The sequence below is a fragment of the Manacus candei genome, unplaced genomic scaffold (assembly GCF_025592945.1).
Source record: "Manacus candei isolate 608988 ecotype Guabito, Panama unplaced genomic scaffold, ASM2559294v1 h1tg000025l, whole genome shotgun sequence".
NCBI classification, from domain to species: Eukaryota; Metazoa; Chordata; class Aves; order Passeriformes; family Pipridae; genus Manacus; species Manacus candei.
In genome coordinates this window covers 7,880,345-7,897,583 of record NW_026138073.1, presented here as the reverse complement: position 1 = coordinate 7,897,583, position 17,239 = coordinate 7,880,345, and the positions used below count along the sequence as shown (strand labels likewise).

The following is a 17,239-nucleotide window of genomic DNA, read 5'->3' as shown; positions in this document are numbered from 1 at the left end:
TGCCTTGGTAAAGCTCTGTAGCTGCAGTAGTTGATAGCATTTTAGGATGGAGAGTCTTCCTGCAAGAAAAGTGCCTTTGTGTCACTAGGGACAGTTTGTCTCAGCTTAGTTTTATCAAAATACGGAAAATTTCTAGTTGCTTGGACACTACATGGTTTTTATAATAGATCTTTACAAGGTACATGCTAGCACACTGCTGTGTTCCACATCCGAGATTAAGGAAGCCCATGTAAGCCTTTCCCAGCCTTGTTGGTTATAGTGGGGATGGATGTGAAAGTCTTATAAATCTAATATATTGTACCACAGAGGACAGGATGCTCGTGCCCTCTGGGACCTGTGCCACAGGGAAGGCTGTTTGGAACACTGTCAGCATGGATATGTGGAACAGAGTATTCTGACTGCAGACAGGTAGTGTCGCATTATAGAAACTATGAAGGGTATTTCAGGCTTTCCCATTACTGTGGGATTCTCACAGCCTCTAAATTTTTTGATTTTTTTTAATTTTGGGAAATAGAAGCTATTGTGAAATCACATGCAAAAATGTACAGAAATTATGGTTTGTGGTGCTGAAATCAGGCAGGGCCACAATTCAGGCTGGACGTGCAAGCCTGGATGATGCTCCATTCTGCATTTTGCAAATAGCAAATCATAATAGGATCCAAATTTTCTTTAGCTTAAAAGCCTCTTTGTTGCATTCTGTGCTACGGCTTTGTATGTCCCAGGCAGAGACAGCAGAAGTCATTTATATGCAAAGTGCACCATATATTGTATATACTAATTATATAATAAGGAGTAATAATGAAAATTTTCTAGCATGTTTAGGCCACTTAACTATGCAGTGAAATTAATTTTACAGTTAACTGTCTTATTCCCGCTTTGTACATAAAGAAAGTTATCCCACCCATAGAAAATATTAAATTAACTATCTGCTGATAAATGTATTCAATATTATGTATATTATGTATAAAGGAACAAAAATACATTTGATACATTTGCATTTTATTTTAAATTGGGGAAAACAGATGAGACTGTATTATGGAAGAGAACAATATGTGATCACATAATTAGAAAATTGTCATAATACTAATGCTCAGCAGTGTCCAGGTGTGGTTTAATGAGCAGCCTGAACTGTGAGGCTTTGAGAGTGAAACTTTACTGTCTTTTTTGCATTTGCTTTGCAGTGTATGCGTGTGTAAATTATATAATAGCAATTCCTCAGAGACTCTACTCCTAAAATGTTCCTTCTAGCTGTATGAACACATAAGGAAGCTACTGTATGACAGATGACGATAATTTTTCATACAAGACAGTTCCCCTTGACGTGATGGATGCAGAGAGAGGAACCACACTCTCTGGAAAAACACCAGGGAGCAGTGGTAAAATGTTCCAATGTGTATGGTAATCAAGGCAGAGTGTGGTTCTTGATTAGTCTGTGAGATTGCACTGCTGAGACGAGGGATCTGAATAAAGCACTATTTTTTACCAAAGCCCTTTGCACTGCTATCCAAAAGTGTATTGTAAAAATTAATTTCCTTAAAATGCCGTGAGCAAAATTGATCCAAAATGATTTTGGCATATGCTGAATTCACTCAGTGATGCTTTTCTTCATAAACTCCTGTGAGGACTATATAGTGAAGTGTTTTATGTAAGGTATACATAATTTTAGACTTTATTTTAAACAGGAGTAAAATGTAATTTATGTTTTCTCAGCTTTGATCTGTGCTGGCTAAACTGAAGTTTAAGCAACTCTACCTGAAACAAATTGGTTCTAATTTCTGCATCAATGAATGCCTGTACCTTGATCTGCATTTGTTCAAAGCATGAGTTGTCGGAATCTAGAGGTACCACCAACTTTGTGAGATATCACCAGCACCTCTGTGTGTGCTGTGAGAACTCTGGAAATAAGAAGGCCAAAACAGGGGAAGAAAATTGCTTTCAAATTTTATGAAGCTAGTGTGAGTGCAAATTTTTTCTTTTTTTTTTCTGTGGGCCATTTGGAGTGTGCTCTTACTTCATCCTCCTGCTGAAAAAAGTACCTCTACCTCTGAAGGCTCTGATCTTCATCTTGGCTTTCTCCCTGAATGATGATGTTTTATTATCTGTATGATACTAGCAAAGCACCTATCCATTACAGGCAATATATCCTGTCAGAAGCCTGGGAATCAGTAAATGTGAGTAGGAATATATCTGAGCAAGATAAAAGGGTATACTCTCATCTGGCATATACACAATATGGGGAAAATACTTGCATTTGTGGATACAGGAGGATTTGTCATACAACTCTATCTTGGAAAAACCCAAACTAGTGTTTGAGTCCAGCAGAGTATTTTCCTGCAGAAGGACTTGCAGGAGGGAATGATGGTCAGAGTGGCAGTGTGTTGGGATGCACGGACAGTCTCAGCTAGACCTTCTTCTCCCTTAAACTGTGGGCTGTGTGGGTGTCTCCTCTCACCTAGTGATGCTGTGAAAAGGTTGGGTAACAGGGGATGGGCAGCAGAGAAGCAGGAGTGAGTGCACAGGGCTCAGGCAAGGGGCCAGTGGCAGAGAATCCTGGTGGGTCCATTCCCATTTCATAGCCAGAAACAGATTTATTTTTTTACTTGCATCAGTGTGCACAAGGGAGCCTACACATCAGCCAGCCAGCACTGGTTTGGATCGTGGAATCCATGCGGGAGGTTCCCTGCATAGCCCCAGGAGCAACTGCTGCAAAATCCAGTTCTTGTGCTTGGCTGTCACCATCAGGCACGTGGTTTTCATTTGTATTGTGTAGGGCACACACATAACAAATATTACCAATACTGAATTTGTCCTGTGACTGTACACACCTGCACAGTGTAATGTTGAGAAGGGAGCATTGCTTTTTTTGGATGTAAGCCAGACCCTTTGGAGCAAGTCATGGCTGATGCAGATGGACTAACACTAGGGGTTTCTCTGGGAATGGAGGGGTTGAACAGCTACTGGAGAAGCAGCAGTGTTTGGATGGCTGGCAGAAGTGGGAGCTCAGCTACTGTGGGAAGTGGAACAAGAACCATGCAAGAAATTAAGAGCAGGACCACCCATGGGCCTCTGTAGGTTGCCCTTATTCATGGCAAGTGTGTATATAGGAGTGGGATTGGTCACTAGCAAGAGTGTATGGAGGAAACTGTTTCTTGTTTCTCTATTTGTGTAACTCCAGCATTTTCTAGTTTGGGGTAATCATTGTTCTCACCCTCTTTTACTTGGGGTTTGTCTAATTATTAATATTTATTATTCATCTGAAAATGACATCAAAATATCTGGGTTTGTCTCGTACTTCTTGCAGAGTACTAACGCTTTGGAAATAAAAGTCATGAAATTTAACTGAAGACAGGGAAAAGTCTGACCCCTAACTGGTAGACCTGAATATCAGAGGCTCATAAAAATGCATTGCTACGGAGACAGACTTTTATCTTACAAATTGCTTTAGGAGTAAAGGAATAACTCTAAACGTTGAAATCCTTTTCAAAATTCTCTATGGTTTCTGAGATAAATATGTTTAGCACATTTAACAGAGCAGGAGATGAGCCTGCAATGGGCAAAGAAATGAAGAGATGCTGGCAGAAAGCACAAAGTTTACCATCTAAACAGACTGACCATTCTGTTTATCCTTGGGTTTGGTATTAAAATGCATTGCATTGACTCTGTTCCCTGCTTACTGTCCCAGTAGAGCAGTCATGCTATTAATCAAGATGCTGGTTAAACAGCATTGTTCAGCAGAATTCCTTTTTCTCAGGTTCATAACACTGGCTTTACATACAATGTGTGTGCATTACCTCATTTGAAAACTGTATGAATCAACACTAATGTGATTTTTTTGTTGGTTTTAATTTTTACAGATGCAGATTTACTTCTACAATCCCGATGACTTTGACAGTTTTGGAACAGCAGTTCTAGAAAACAGGGTAGTAGGAGCCATGGCTGTGTTTTTTCAAGTAAGTTTAAACAAAGGCTATATCCATAAACCAAAGCGTTCACCGAGTACTATTTAATTCATTGAATTGTTTCAAGCTTAATGGATGCATCTGTTTTCTTGTTCCCACCTGTCTAAGTGAAAGATATTTCATATTGTCTATGTGTGATTTAAAATGTAAATAAGTATATTTAAAAACATAATGAAAAATTTTGCATGAATTGTTCTGATTTTATAGCTGCTCTACAGATGCAGATTGGAGAACACATTTATCACGGAACTTCCTTCACTGCTGAAGCACATTGCTGCAGTTCCTGGAATACTAACAAACCAACACCAACTGGTTCTGTTTAGGGAAAACTTAAAATTCAAACATAGCTGGAGAGAAAATTAATCAATAAGTTTCATCAATCTTATCTGTAGCAGCTTCTTCTAAATTGTCATAGTAACAAGTTCTTGAACAGACCAGGTTTCCAAATGAGTGAATTTATGCATCCACTTTTTTAAAATGCATCCTGAGAGTGGGGCTGCTGGGGGAGCTCATTTATGGTTCAAAACGCTCCAGAACTGTGGTGTGGGGCAGGGACTGCTGCTTGCCATGGCTGGCGTGTGAGCCATGTGACAGTGCTGTTAGCAGGGTGAGCTTTTTGTCACGTTGCATCAGAAACAGGATTTTTACCTTTCTGACTCGAGGGTGAATTGAATGGAGAGAGGTGGAGCTACTCCATACCACCAGGCAGTCACAGGCAGAGAAACGGCTAATGAAGATTTGAAATATCTTAAGGTCTGGCTTTTCAAAAGAGAGAAAAGGAGAGAGGGAAGAGCAAGAGAAAATGCTGATTCTCTGTGAGGTTTCACACTAGTTTTTACTGAGGAAGAAAGTGATCTTGCTGTTATCTTTGTGAAGCCAGATAAAAAGGAATATGCAAGTACCCATATGTAAATACCTCCCTTTTTCTTATGATGTTAGAGTGACAAGCCTGACTCTGCTGCTCAAATTAAGTAAGGTTGTCTTTTTCCATGTCACTGATTTTGATCAAATGCTTTGATAAGGAGAAAAGGACAGATCCTTGTATTGCATAAATTGCTGTAACTCTGCTGACATCAGGCTAGTGGAAGGAGGCATGTTAAATTCATCACTGTTGGATTCTGAGCACTCCTGTGGCATTTCATGTTAGGGCAAAGTTGGTGGAGATGCGATAATTTGCAGTGGCATACCATGATGATTCCCCAGACTTCTTAATCTTGATGTGATATGGGAAGCTTTGGGCAAATTGAATTTGACCATATGAGACAGAAGTTTAGAAACAGAACAGCCAAAGGCTGGTTTGTACCACAGTGAAGAGCTGTGGGTTATGTGTGTGTGCTATGTCAGGAGCCTGCGTTGTGCCGTGGTGTGCAACACGTGTTGTGGCATCATCTGTCTGGAATTTAATTGCTAAATTACCCTGATGTGCCTCACATTGGCCATGTGAAGCACTGCCCCATGTCACACCATTGCCTAGTCTGTATGTGACATTTATTCCCTAAATCCTGGTTTTAGAGTATCTTAAAATTGTAGTGGGACTGTGTTTCGTATTCCCCACCTGCAAAGCCAGGTGCTGCACGTACTGCAAGTCCCACTTTGCACAATTCCAAGGGAGCCATTAACTCACTACAAATAACTTAAAATAATCTGTAATGCTGTTAAAAAAAAAATCTTTGATTGTAGGAGACCTCAGGCTCTTCAAGACCACAACTGAGTGTTGCGGTCCCTTCAGGGAAGCAGAAATCTATACTTCTCATCATTTCCAGCCCTGCAGGCCGCAGGACATGAGGCTGTAAAGTCTGGATGATGGTGCAGCTGGGCTCCTCTGCTCCAGGAGCCATGCAATCTGAAACCATTACTGATAAACAGTCTCTGATCTTTTCCAGAGAGTGGGGCTAAGGTAATTCTTTGGCAAAGTGACCCAGGGACAACCTGTTTTGCGGCAGAAAGGAAATGGGTTTCTTCTTTTGGTATTTTTTGGTTTTGGTTTTGTTTTTTTGCCTTTGGGTTGAAATGAGAAATCAATGCTGTGCAGTTAAACTTGTGAGTGTATCAGGTTTTCCTTCTGGGTAGCTTTCCTCCAAGACAGAGAACAGTCAAGGAAGATTTGTAGAGCCCAGAGTCCCCAGTCTGGAAGGGCATGTGCTGAATTCTGGCCTGTGTAAGTTAACTCTAAGGACATCAAGATGACAACTACTGTTTTGGTCATCATGAGGGTTTTCCAGAGTTTGAGCCTGAGTTGTACGTAGGGTTATCAATGGGTGATGATAATCCTTTGTACATCTGTACTTTGTTTGCCTAAGGTGCTCTTTTAGCTCCCTCAGCTGTGTATTGTGTGCTGGAGCTGGTGATCCACAACTTGGAAAAACCTTTTTATTCAGAAATACTTGGTGTTCCCTGAGCCTTGCTCCCCAGGGCTCCACATGGATAAGCATACCATGGCTAGTATTCCATGGAGCTAATTTAAAGCTGTCTTTTAAAACTAATTCTTAGTGACTTTTGAATGAAATGTCTCTAAGATGTCCATGGTCACATTTTGATTGGCAGTTTAGATTACTCAAGTACTAATTTTATAGCTTTCAGTTTTCCAGAGCTGTAGTCCCATCTCAAACTCATTTACCTAGAACTTAGTTGTAAAAAATTGTAGCACGAGAGGCCATACTGTTTTTTACAAATGCATTAAAAAACTGAATCATGCCTGCTTTCCTATGTAAATATTTTAACATCAATTATTGGATAGATTTGCCATTAAGTCAAGACTTGGATTTTTGCTAATGCAGTAATGCTATGTTGGAATGAATGTGTACTGCACCAACTGAGTTTATAGTCTGGCAGGTGTTTTTTGTTTGACTGATGTTCACAAATGTTCCTTTGAAAATCAGATTCTCTGGTGAGTGAACATTATACTGAACTATATAATTATTGGTGAAACATTAAATAATTAAGAACCCTCTTTCTTCCTTTTTAAATAATTTAACTTGGACCATATAAAAATTTTCCTTATTGAATTCATTATTTCAGGGGCAATTTCCAGGTAAAGTACATTAGTTCTGAACAGGTATAACTGAAGCACTTGGAACTTTTTTGTAAATGCAAACTAAATCTGTGCTTCTCATTGCTTTCATTGTAAGCTGTGTTGATAAATTCTGTTTCTGTTTGTGTGCTGCAGGGCAGTTGACCTGATTAAAAAAAAAAATTAGTTGAACTTAGGAAACAATTCTTGCAAATACAAACTGCTATAACTGCTCATCTCTATATCTCATTGTGGATAGACTCTGAGAGGGTCTCACACAAAATAGCACTGTGGGGACTCTAGCAGGTATTCTCAATTTGCAAATGAGATGAGCTGGCCTGAAATCTCTAACCGGGCTCTGAAAGTGGATTTTTCTTTGTTGTTAAAGAGAACTCACTTGTTATTTTAACGAAAATCAAAGTTCTCTGGAGACAAATGAGAGAATGCCTGTGATTTCTCCTTGCCTTCTGACAGGTTTTTCAGGAGAACACATTGTGGCCATTCCTTTCCATACTGGGGTTATGTGGTGTCTCTCAAAGTGAAGCTGGTGCTAGTGGGAGATATTTAACTAGTCATGCCCATGACCCCCTGCCAACAGCATCTTTGTGGTTTGCAGTAAAGGCTTCTGGGTCTGCAGAAATGGTACCACCACAGTGACAGACCCAGCTGAGGGGCTCATTGCTTTGGGGGCATCTTAAATGTGCCAGTGGCTGCACACTGGGACCCACCATCTGCTGGAACACACGTGGCAGGTCCCAGCCCAGGCAGGCACCTCAGGCTTTATTTAAATGATCCTAACTTGAATAGTTGGTGCACGTGCTCGGTTTCAGCCCACGTAACATTCAGCTTGTGGTTAATGATGTTCTGGCTCCGGGCCTTGGTTAATTGTCAGGCTGAGCTGGTTTTGAAGCAAACCAGGAGTGGAAGGCAAGGCCCAGATCTCTCATGGTTCCTGAGTCATCCATCCGTCTATATACATGTAATACATATTTATAAGTCACATTTAAAATGAGTAGTTACTTGGATTAAATGCATTCAGACATATTGCATGGCTCTGTTTTAACCATCTAACAATATAATTCATTGCACACTTCACTACTTGCTTTATTAAAGCCAAACTTAAATGTGTTCAAAACAAACATATTGCTTTTGCATTTGAAATATTCATCTTTTAGTCCTGCAGTAGATTCATTATGACAGAGAATACTTCATTCCTTGATTGCTGCTGTGAAAAGACACAATACTGATTCCCTAAGCACTCATCAAATATTCGATAGCTCAGAAATTCAGGAGGAGGTGATGGAATTCTTTTTCCTACAGGGAGGGCATATAAATCTATTTTATATTTGCAAAGAAAACCATCAGTGATTAGTTACTGTGTCTCAGGTACTCAAACAAATCATCTCTAAAGAAGTTAAAGTAAAAATGAATTTTAAAATAACTTTTAGCAATGCTTTCATCATTAAAATTAGCTCCATAATGATGAGTGATGTTGATACCTCGATCACTCAAGAGCTTTAGCAGTGCAGAGCTAGATTTTTAAAGGTAATTAGGTACTTGGCAGCAAATGTGCAACTAGCAGTATTTTCAAAAGTATATGGGGTAAAAATCAAGGGGTTTACAGGTCTTTTACTGGGTTGCCATTCTTAATTTTCTTTTCCAATGCTGACACTTTTGTAAGGTTGTGGGGAAAATACTGTATAGCCCTTCTAACTTTTAGATCTATGTGTGTGTTATTTGTGTGTAAATATCTTTATATTTAGTTCCAACTCATGTACGCAGAGATTTGTTCTTCAGTAAAATGAGTAATTGTGGCCTTGGTTTTTGTGAGATTTTTTGATAGTAGTTCTTGGTGTGCTTCTTCAAGGAGATCAGTAACTTTTCCCGGGGACCTAAATGAGCTGATCACAGAATAAATTGGTGGAACACCATCAAAGCTGTTGAATATTTGGCACAAATATGCTTTTTTTAATGTGTATTTCTCAAACAACAGAATTCAGCTTTTAATTTCTCTTAGAAACCTTTTTCTTCCCTCTTCTTCCCTTTCATTAACTGTTTCATGTGTCTACCATCGTAACCAAATAAATTCAGTGAATAAGTGCCTTAAATACGGTAGGTGTTGAGAAAACCATGTCAGTCAGGAGACGAGGATCCCATGTCCCCATCTCAATTCCTGGAAATTCCCTAATCCCATCTCTCCCTCGCTATAGTGCTTTTTGAAAGTCTGAGCAAAAGTAGCTTGATTTTGACAATGGGAATGGAGAAAGAGGTGTGCACTTCTCTTGGAACATTATACCCACCTACATGAAGTATAATCGGTGCTCCAGTGTTTAGGCAATATCTTAGAGGTGATTTGCAGTACTTAAAATAACATGTGGCATCATTAACATGCAGGGCATCATCTAGAGTCATTGAGAGACTTTTCATTTATTTTAATAGACTTCAGATAGATGTAAAGACCTTAAAATTAAATTACAGTATTAATTTTTTCAGTGGTTACATTAGAACCCATGGTGTTTTATTAATAGTTGCTTATGAATAATAAAACTGTTATTATTGATTAGCAGTGTTATTTATGTATTAGTACAGCTATATTTTTATTATCTTCATAACATGGAAGGCTGCTTATTCAATCCTATATACTATTAACTCTCCATGTAAGTGAAGACAAGCAAAGCAGTTTTAAATGTGTCCTTCCTCACTAAGTCCAGTTTTCTCGGCATTTTGAAATGTTGCAGTTGTTTAAAACCATTAGTTGTTACTAATAAAAGCAGTACAAGAGCCTTTAAGTGGTTGAAGAATAGTATAAAGGAATAAAGCACAGAGGTACAAAGTGGCTACCCTGACATATAAAGACACAGTCAGAGTAGGTAGATATGGCCAGTACAGCACTGAGAGTACATTTTTCTCACCTTGTACAATACCTGTAATGCTGTATAGTAACATATGAACCATCTCTGGAGCAGAAAACAGTTCTCCTAATTTTCCAGTGAATAAGTGGATATAAATTTTTCGAAAGTGATTTTACATTGTGGAGAACTTAAATACAAAATTTTGAGAGTTTCTAAAATTAGATTTTAATTGAGTTCAGTATGTGAATGGCATGGAACAGCCTCCAGAGGTGATTTGTTTAGCCAAAACGTGCAAGTTTAGGTACCTAACAACAAGCATTCATGCTGAGCAAAATACTTGCACTGAAACCATTTTGATTGGAGGTGGGTTTGTGTAGAAGATAAAAATTGATGGAAACTGTCTGTTTCTAAAAAATATATTCTACCCTTTCCATTAAAGAAAACAAAAATATTTTTTTAACTAAGCCCAAAAATCTGATTTTTATTTCAACTTATGTTGAAAGTTTCTTTGGGAAATAGGAATATTTTTGAATATTTTATGTAAAATAAGAAAGGAAAGGGAGAACAGATGGGGAATAGCTCTGTGAGTAAAATATATATCTATATATCTCCAGTTTCAATTTTGGTGCTTATTGAGTTTCAAGTGCTTAACAGTGAGACTTTAACTTTATTCTGATCCCTACCATTGCCCAAATTGGTCATGTTTAATAGTAAAATTGCTGTTTACGGCAGAGATTCTTTAAAAAAACTAAGGTTTCTTGTAATAAGGTGCTTCATCCTTTATTTCAGTACATAAATGAGTGGGCTGATTTTCAGGAGCACTTAACAAACAATCTCTGATGAAATCTTGAGTTTACTAGAGAAACTTCAAAAGGTTTTTAGCTGTGGAGGGTGATGCAGTTGTGAGATGGGCAGAGCTGCATCCCTTTCTTGAAGATCATCACTTGTGTCAGAGCAGAGAAGCAGGTAAGGAAGGGCCAGACTGCAGGGGTGAACCCTGGGACCTCACTGAGCAAAACCCATGAGCAATTTGGAGAGCACAGGGAAGGTGTCAGGGCTGTGAGCCCGGTGATGTTCATCACTCAGTGCTGCTGGGCTCAAGAAATGAGGGCTTTGCTAGTGAGCTGAATTGCACTGAAGAAACACTGGCCCTTTCACTGTGGGGTTTTTTTTACCAAATAATCCTCAGTTCTCCAAACTTTCTGTCCATTGACAGCAGCACTGATACACACTTTTGCTGCTGGGGTCACTATGGAGAGCCTGGGCTCCTGGTAATGCCTCATGTCAAATCCCATGCAAACACAAGCCAAGTTTCTGTTGATGTGCAGGGTGCTGTGGGTTCGGGCCCCCGTTCACACGGCTGCACGCTTGTCGTGGCTTATCATGAGAAGGAACACGTGGCTAAATCTGTGAGTGCTAAGAGCAGAAGTGTTCACACAGCAGCCTGAACATCCTGAGCAAGCGTGCTTGGAGGAAGGAGGTACGAATGTGTGAGCGAAAGGTGGGCTGGATTCGGAGGCACAGGCTGACAGGGCGGCTGAAACAGATCGTTCCTGGAAGCAAACACATCGTTCCGCTTCTGCTTGCCTGTGTTCTGCCAAGAGGCATTTGCAGTCTCTAGATCATGATGGCTGCAACCTGCTGTGTTGAAACTTTTCTATCCACAGGCTGACTGTGCAGTGTAGAAGGATAATCTACCTTATGTGCACTTATCTTCTTCAGTGCCCAAGGAATCGTCTTCCTTTCCCTTCTTCAGCTCTATGAACTCATTCCTGATATTTTCCAATAAAGCAGAAAGCCTGATGTTGTCAGATGACCTCTAAAATGCAGTACTTTCAATTAAAGCCTTTTTGTTAGATTGAGTTTTAAAGGATATGAGCTGTACAGACAGTGGTGCCATGCAGTTCTTTTTACAGTGCAGAGCGAAATACCAGAATGCACAAAGAGTCTTTGGCTTTTATTTTGTTTTTAATGTCAGACATAACTACAGAAAGGAACTTCCAAAGTGTCTGAAAAAAATCTAATTGAAGGTAAAAATTAGAATTAGATTTTTTTTTTTTTCCCAAATGCACTGTAAATGCTTTTTTAACTGCTCAGTCTGAGACCACAACTCAAGTTGTGCCATCGCCTCTCTGGTTTGGATGCAGCAGGAGGGAGGGCGGCTAACAATGGGGCTTGACAAGTGACTTCTGCTTTTTGTGATAAATCACAGTCCTTTGCTCAGATTTCTTTAGTGGAAACATCACAATTGTTGATGCTGGGAAAGAACTGCAAACTTTCTTGCTGTTGAGGGGACTTGGACTTCAAAGCTGTGCAATGCTACAAATTTGAAAAACACTCTCTGTATATTTTATGGGGTCTCTCCTCAATGTCTTGAGCTATCTGTTGTAACCATTAATGAGAGCTGGTTGTGTGCACTGCATGGGGAATAGATCTCTGTGCTCTTCTAGTTTAATGTGCATTTGAATGTCAGGATCACTATCTTTCAGTTTACAGCATTGTAAATGTTTTTGACCTGCAGTTTTTTCGCTTTCTCAATGATTCTTAATTGATTAATGTATTGCAATTAATCCCAAGTGGGATGCCATTATTAACTTGCTTCATTAAATTGCATACCAGTTTGTTAGCATTAATTCTTGTAATTGTCCCCTTACATTTCAGTGTTTTTATTTTAATAACTTGCCCTAGAAGCTTGATCAGCACACATTCATGTATTTTGCCTCTCTTTCCTTTCTCTCACCCTTGATGTTCGAAAGTGGAGTCAGTTTAGGAATATTTATAGTGTCTAATGTCAGCATCTTGAACACAGTAATTTACTTCTCTCTGATTTAAAAATACCCTGCCTTAAAAAAAAAAACAAAAACAAAAACAACCCCCCCCTTTTGTAGCCATGCCATGAGATTTTTTAAATTTATAGAAAAATGTCATGTGGAGTTTTCATTACCAAACTCCTGAAAATGACACTTAGATGTCTAATATGTAAAAATTACAGTTGTCAGTCTGTAATGTCACCCCTTCTGTGGTTCAGGAAGATTGATACTCAGGAAATCTACTGATTATAACCATTACACTAGAAAACCAATTCGTTCCCTAACTACAGTAGTACTTTTTTCATTTTGCTTTCTGTTGTGCATTGTTGATGCATGACTTGGTGACTTGGTCAAGCATCCCACTGCAGACCTAGAGCTGAGTGCAGTGACAGCAGGGAAAAAGTGGAGGGACCCCCAGATCTCAGGCAGGCTTCATTCCTCACCTGTTGTCTGCTCTAGGGAAGGGACAAGAACTCCTTGTGGAGTCTCTCTTGTGTCTCTGAGCATTGAGAAGCCCATCAAATGTGGCTTCCTTGCTGCAAGTAACTTTTCTCTGTGATAGCAAAGATTGCTTTGTCCCCATCCTTCTTACATGCTCCAAATATGGTGCATTTTGACTTGAGCTTTTTATTTAGAAGAAAGAGAGGAAGAGAGAAGTTGTAAATAAAGCACCTATTTCTTGCTGTCCAAGTCTTCAGAGAGTTTTCTAGAATTGATCTTAGTTACAGAATCAAAGGAGATGTAAAGCTGTGCGTTCATCTTCTTTCCTTTCTCCCAGACAAAGCAGCTGCCTCTGGTGAGTCTCTGTTTTCTCCCAGTTGTTAAACATCCAGCCTGGATTCCATGAAGGTAGTTTTTTATGTCTGTCCACCCACCTATTTTTAAAATTCATTTGATTTCTTTTTTCTTAAAAAAAAAAAAAAAAGAACAGGCTCTGTAGTCATCCAGTACTCATACCCATTTGTCTCTCAGAGGCTTAATCAAATATATTACATGTGGCTCACATTCATGGGACATAGATGGAAAAATCTAGCATTTCAAACAGGAAACTCCAGTTCTCCAGTTCACGTGTTGCCCTGTTCTTCAGGATTTTGCTCAGAATTTGTGTACCCCTTAGAAAAATTACACCTTTTTTCACTCTCTGTATCTTCAATGAAACTGCACAGTCTTCATATGTCTCTGGTTACCAGTTAGTGTTATGGCACAGTTTGAGTGAAGGTGAGCACAGGATCTATTCATAAATGATTGCCTAGTTTCACTTTGTGCCATAAAAAAAAGATTGGTTGTAAAGTCTGAATATATAAAATAGATGGGTAAAATTGGGGCTTCCTTTCCCTTTAGATCTTCTGGCTGAGATGAAAAAGTTATTCTTGTTAAATATAAGCTGTTCTGCCTGAAGAATTATTACTGTAGTTCTCAGATATAACAGTGCCAGGTTTCTCCTGGTATTGGCAATAATAAACAATACAAGCTTCAGACAGAATTTCCTGGGTAGCATACCAAATGTTCTAGAAAACCTTCTCGGACAGTAGCTAATACATTTTTAATACAAATAAAACATAATTCTTTAGTCTTGTTTCAGTTTGATCCCTAAGGTAGAAAAAGTGTGCCGACTATGCATAATTGATGTGTTTGTTTGAAGTGTTTACCCGGATACTCCATTCACAAAGTCTCTTTCTGTTAATAGGCTGCTGTGAGATGTAAGAATCACTTACAGCTCAAATTGTACAAATAAATGGAACGTGTCATTTTTGTACAATCAGTGAGGTGGTTATGTAGTCATCCTAATTGTGTCTTTGTCTGCACTGCCCACACCATCCATCCTTAGTCAAGTCACAGAACAGATCCAGCTGAAATGTCAGTGTTTTTCCCAGATTGGATGTGATGAGAAAGCATGCAAGCATGCAAGGGAGGGAAGAGGAGTGTTTGGGAGCAGGGGGTGCTGCCCACCCCTTCCAGGGGTGTCATCAGCATGGATTGGTGTCAGGTTGGCATGTCCATGTAGGCACCACCCCAGTTATTACCAGTGATACATGTGTGGTTTCTTGTATAATTCCTAAACATTACCCATGATGCAGAGCAGGTGTGCAGGAAAATTTCCCTCAGTAATTTAATTATAATCTATCCTAAATTACTGTAAATCCAGTGTTACAGGTTACTGCCATCGGATTGAGTTGTTGCTGGTTTTTGTCGTCTGTAGTTTCTGTGCTGCAGGACAGTTGTGGCAGAGATTATTATTGAGGGTTTTCTGAGCCTGTGGTTTTCTTTCCAGAGGTCAAAGAAAGGCAATGAAAGTAAATCAGAGTCTAGTCTGGTCCCTTCTTGACGTCTTTGTACAGAGGCAGATATTTGTATGTATGGCTGATGGTTTAGCTGATAATGCTGATGGCACATCGCCCCCCAAAATAATTCTGCAGCCGAGATGGCGGCTTGCCCAGAGCAATCTTTATATCTGATGTTTTACCTCCTGTGAGTCTAAATCAGAAATCTTCAAGTTTGTGGTGTGGAAATGAGGGTGTGTAAACCTGGGAACACTTTTACAGCATAACTTTATAGTAGCTTTCAGATGTATCTTTCTCATCTGGGATTCACTGAGGAGCACGCTAATTTGACTGAGGTGATGAGTCTGAAATGAGCTCAATGGTCCTGGTTTGAGTAATATTAAACCTCCCTTTGCTTTAAGTTCAGCTGTGCTTGTATCAGAGTTCCCAGAACAAAACCAGCATAGAAGCTGGAATGTGCTTTTTACACTCTCCTGGAGATAGACGAGAGTCAAGAATGCCAATCACCATTTTATCCTATGCTGAAAATCAGAATATGTGTTAAATAAAGATTGCTTAAATCTGTTCAGCACCTCTGAACAGTGAGTTTTGATGGAGCAGGATTTTTCCTATGAGCTTATGGTATTTGCAACTGTTTCACAGCTCTGAGAAGCCAAGGAAAAGCTGCCTGGCTGACACCATCAGAACAAGTGTTTAGCTGCTGATTGTAACAGTACCATTTCTGTGCATCAAAAATGCATTGTAATGTGGTCATTATCAAGAGCAAAGAGACTTTCTGAAAGAGGGTATTGGTTTTGCAACATCTCTACTGTATCAAATGAAGCCTAACTGGAGATTTTGCAAACTCGTCTTTATAAGTAAAGGAAAATGATATGCCACATTAGAAAGTAGCTCAGTTATTAGAAAGCTCAGTCTTGCTCCTGATAAAATGGATTTTTTCACCATAAAATTCATCTTTACTTGCTGCAAGAATATTGCTAAAAGAGATTAACTTTGGATCTCAGTATATTTTATAGTGTGTCTCATGTTATTTTAAGGTTGTAAATATATTAGCTGATCTATAAGCTTCACTTAAGTTACTGCTTTCTGGGTTTTTGAAGAAATAGGATCATGTTATGCAGGAATCAGGATGATTGAATTAAATCACCCCTTTTGATATTTATTTTCCCTTGGGATCATGCTTACCAGATCAATATTTAAAAAAAGCTATATGGGTAAGCGTTGATTAGAAAGCAAAGCTCCATAACCCTAACAGCTAAGCTAGCAATTTTTTTTGATGCATTTTATCCGTGGTTTGTATGGCATTATCCACATGCCTGTGTATTAGAAGCAGTCAACATAAAATTATTTTCTTACTCCTTCCTCCCCCCTGCCTACCTTGCCACCTGGCAAACCTTTTTTATCATATCTAGATCCTATAAAAATATCTAACATAATTTGAAATGCTCTTGTGTGAAACATGATTAGACTGCATCAATCACTTTTCAAAGATTTTTTTTCCCTGCATTTTGTATTCTAAACTGCTAAAATCACACTTTTTTATATCCTGCTGCATTTCATGGAAGGCATGAGCAGACAGATAGTTCCCCATCTTGGGTGAACCAGTCTTATTAAGTGCTCTCCCAAAGTGCATACTGGTCAAATTAAGCTTTAGGTTAACGCTTTGAAATGCTCTCCTCTTGCCAACTCATTACCAGTTATATGGCTAAGCAAACTGTTGCCTTCTGCTATTCCAGATATCTACAGAGATTTATTACATTTGAGCTAATAAGCTTACCTTCCCTAATAGCATGCACCCCACCCCGCCTTATGGCTTGACTTGTCTCTGCTTATAACTTGGGCAAAGAATTAAAGGCCAAAAGTAAAGCTGGCTTTTGAACCTGTCTGGGTAGAGCTGTTTGGGAGTCACTGTGTTGTGGATGGGAACATCCATCATTTTGGAGTCTGAACTCACCCATTACCTAGACCAGCTCTGCACTACCCCTCAAGTTGATACCGATACCTCTCTGTGGACAGATAGTGGTGGTAGATGAGGGTGATGCCTGGGCAGGTGGCACTACCTTGGTGTGCTGCAGAGCCATCTGGGCACTAGAGAAGCTTTGGTCTGTGCATGCAGTACAGCTGGCTGCTACCACACCTGTCTAATGGAGTTGTTGAAAGATTGTATAAATTGGTGCTGAGCTGTGGAGATTATCTCTGTCAGCTGTTCTTGTGTCAGAAGCAATTTTTTTTAATGCTGCATTTGTGTCCTGAGTGCCCAGCCTATGCCTGCCTTTGAGGAAATGCCCTCTTTCTTCCTTCGTTACTGCTTGCATTGCATCTGAGC

The 17,239-nt window shown here is 39.4% G+C and overlaps 1 protein-coding gene across 1 annotated transcript in view; it reads left to right on the top strand.

Moving 5' to 3' along the window:
- Positions 1 to 17,239, top strand: part of PTPRG (protein tyrosine phosphatase receptor type G) — a 397,672-nt gene that overhangs the window by 256,207 nt on the left and 124,226 nt on the right. The window contains exon 5 of the mRNA XM_051788769.1: positions 3,855 to 3,950. Coding sequence (XP_051644729.1) covers positions 3,855 to 3,950 — 96 coding nt within the window. The remainder of the gene's footprint in view (positions 1 to 3,854; positions 3,951 to 17,239) is intronic.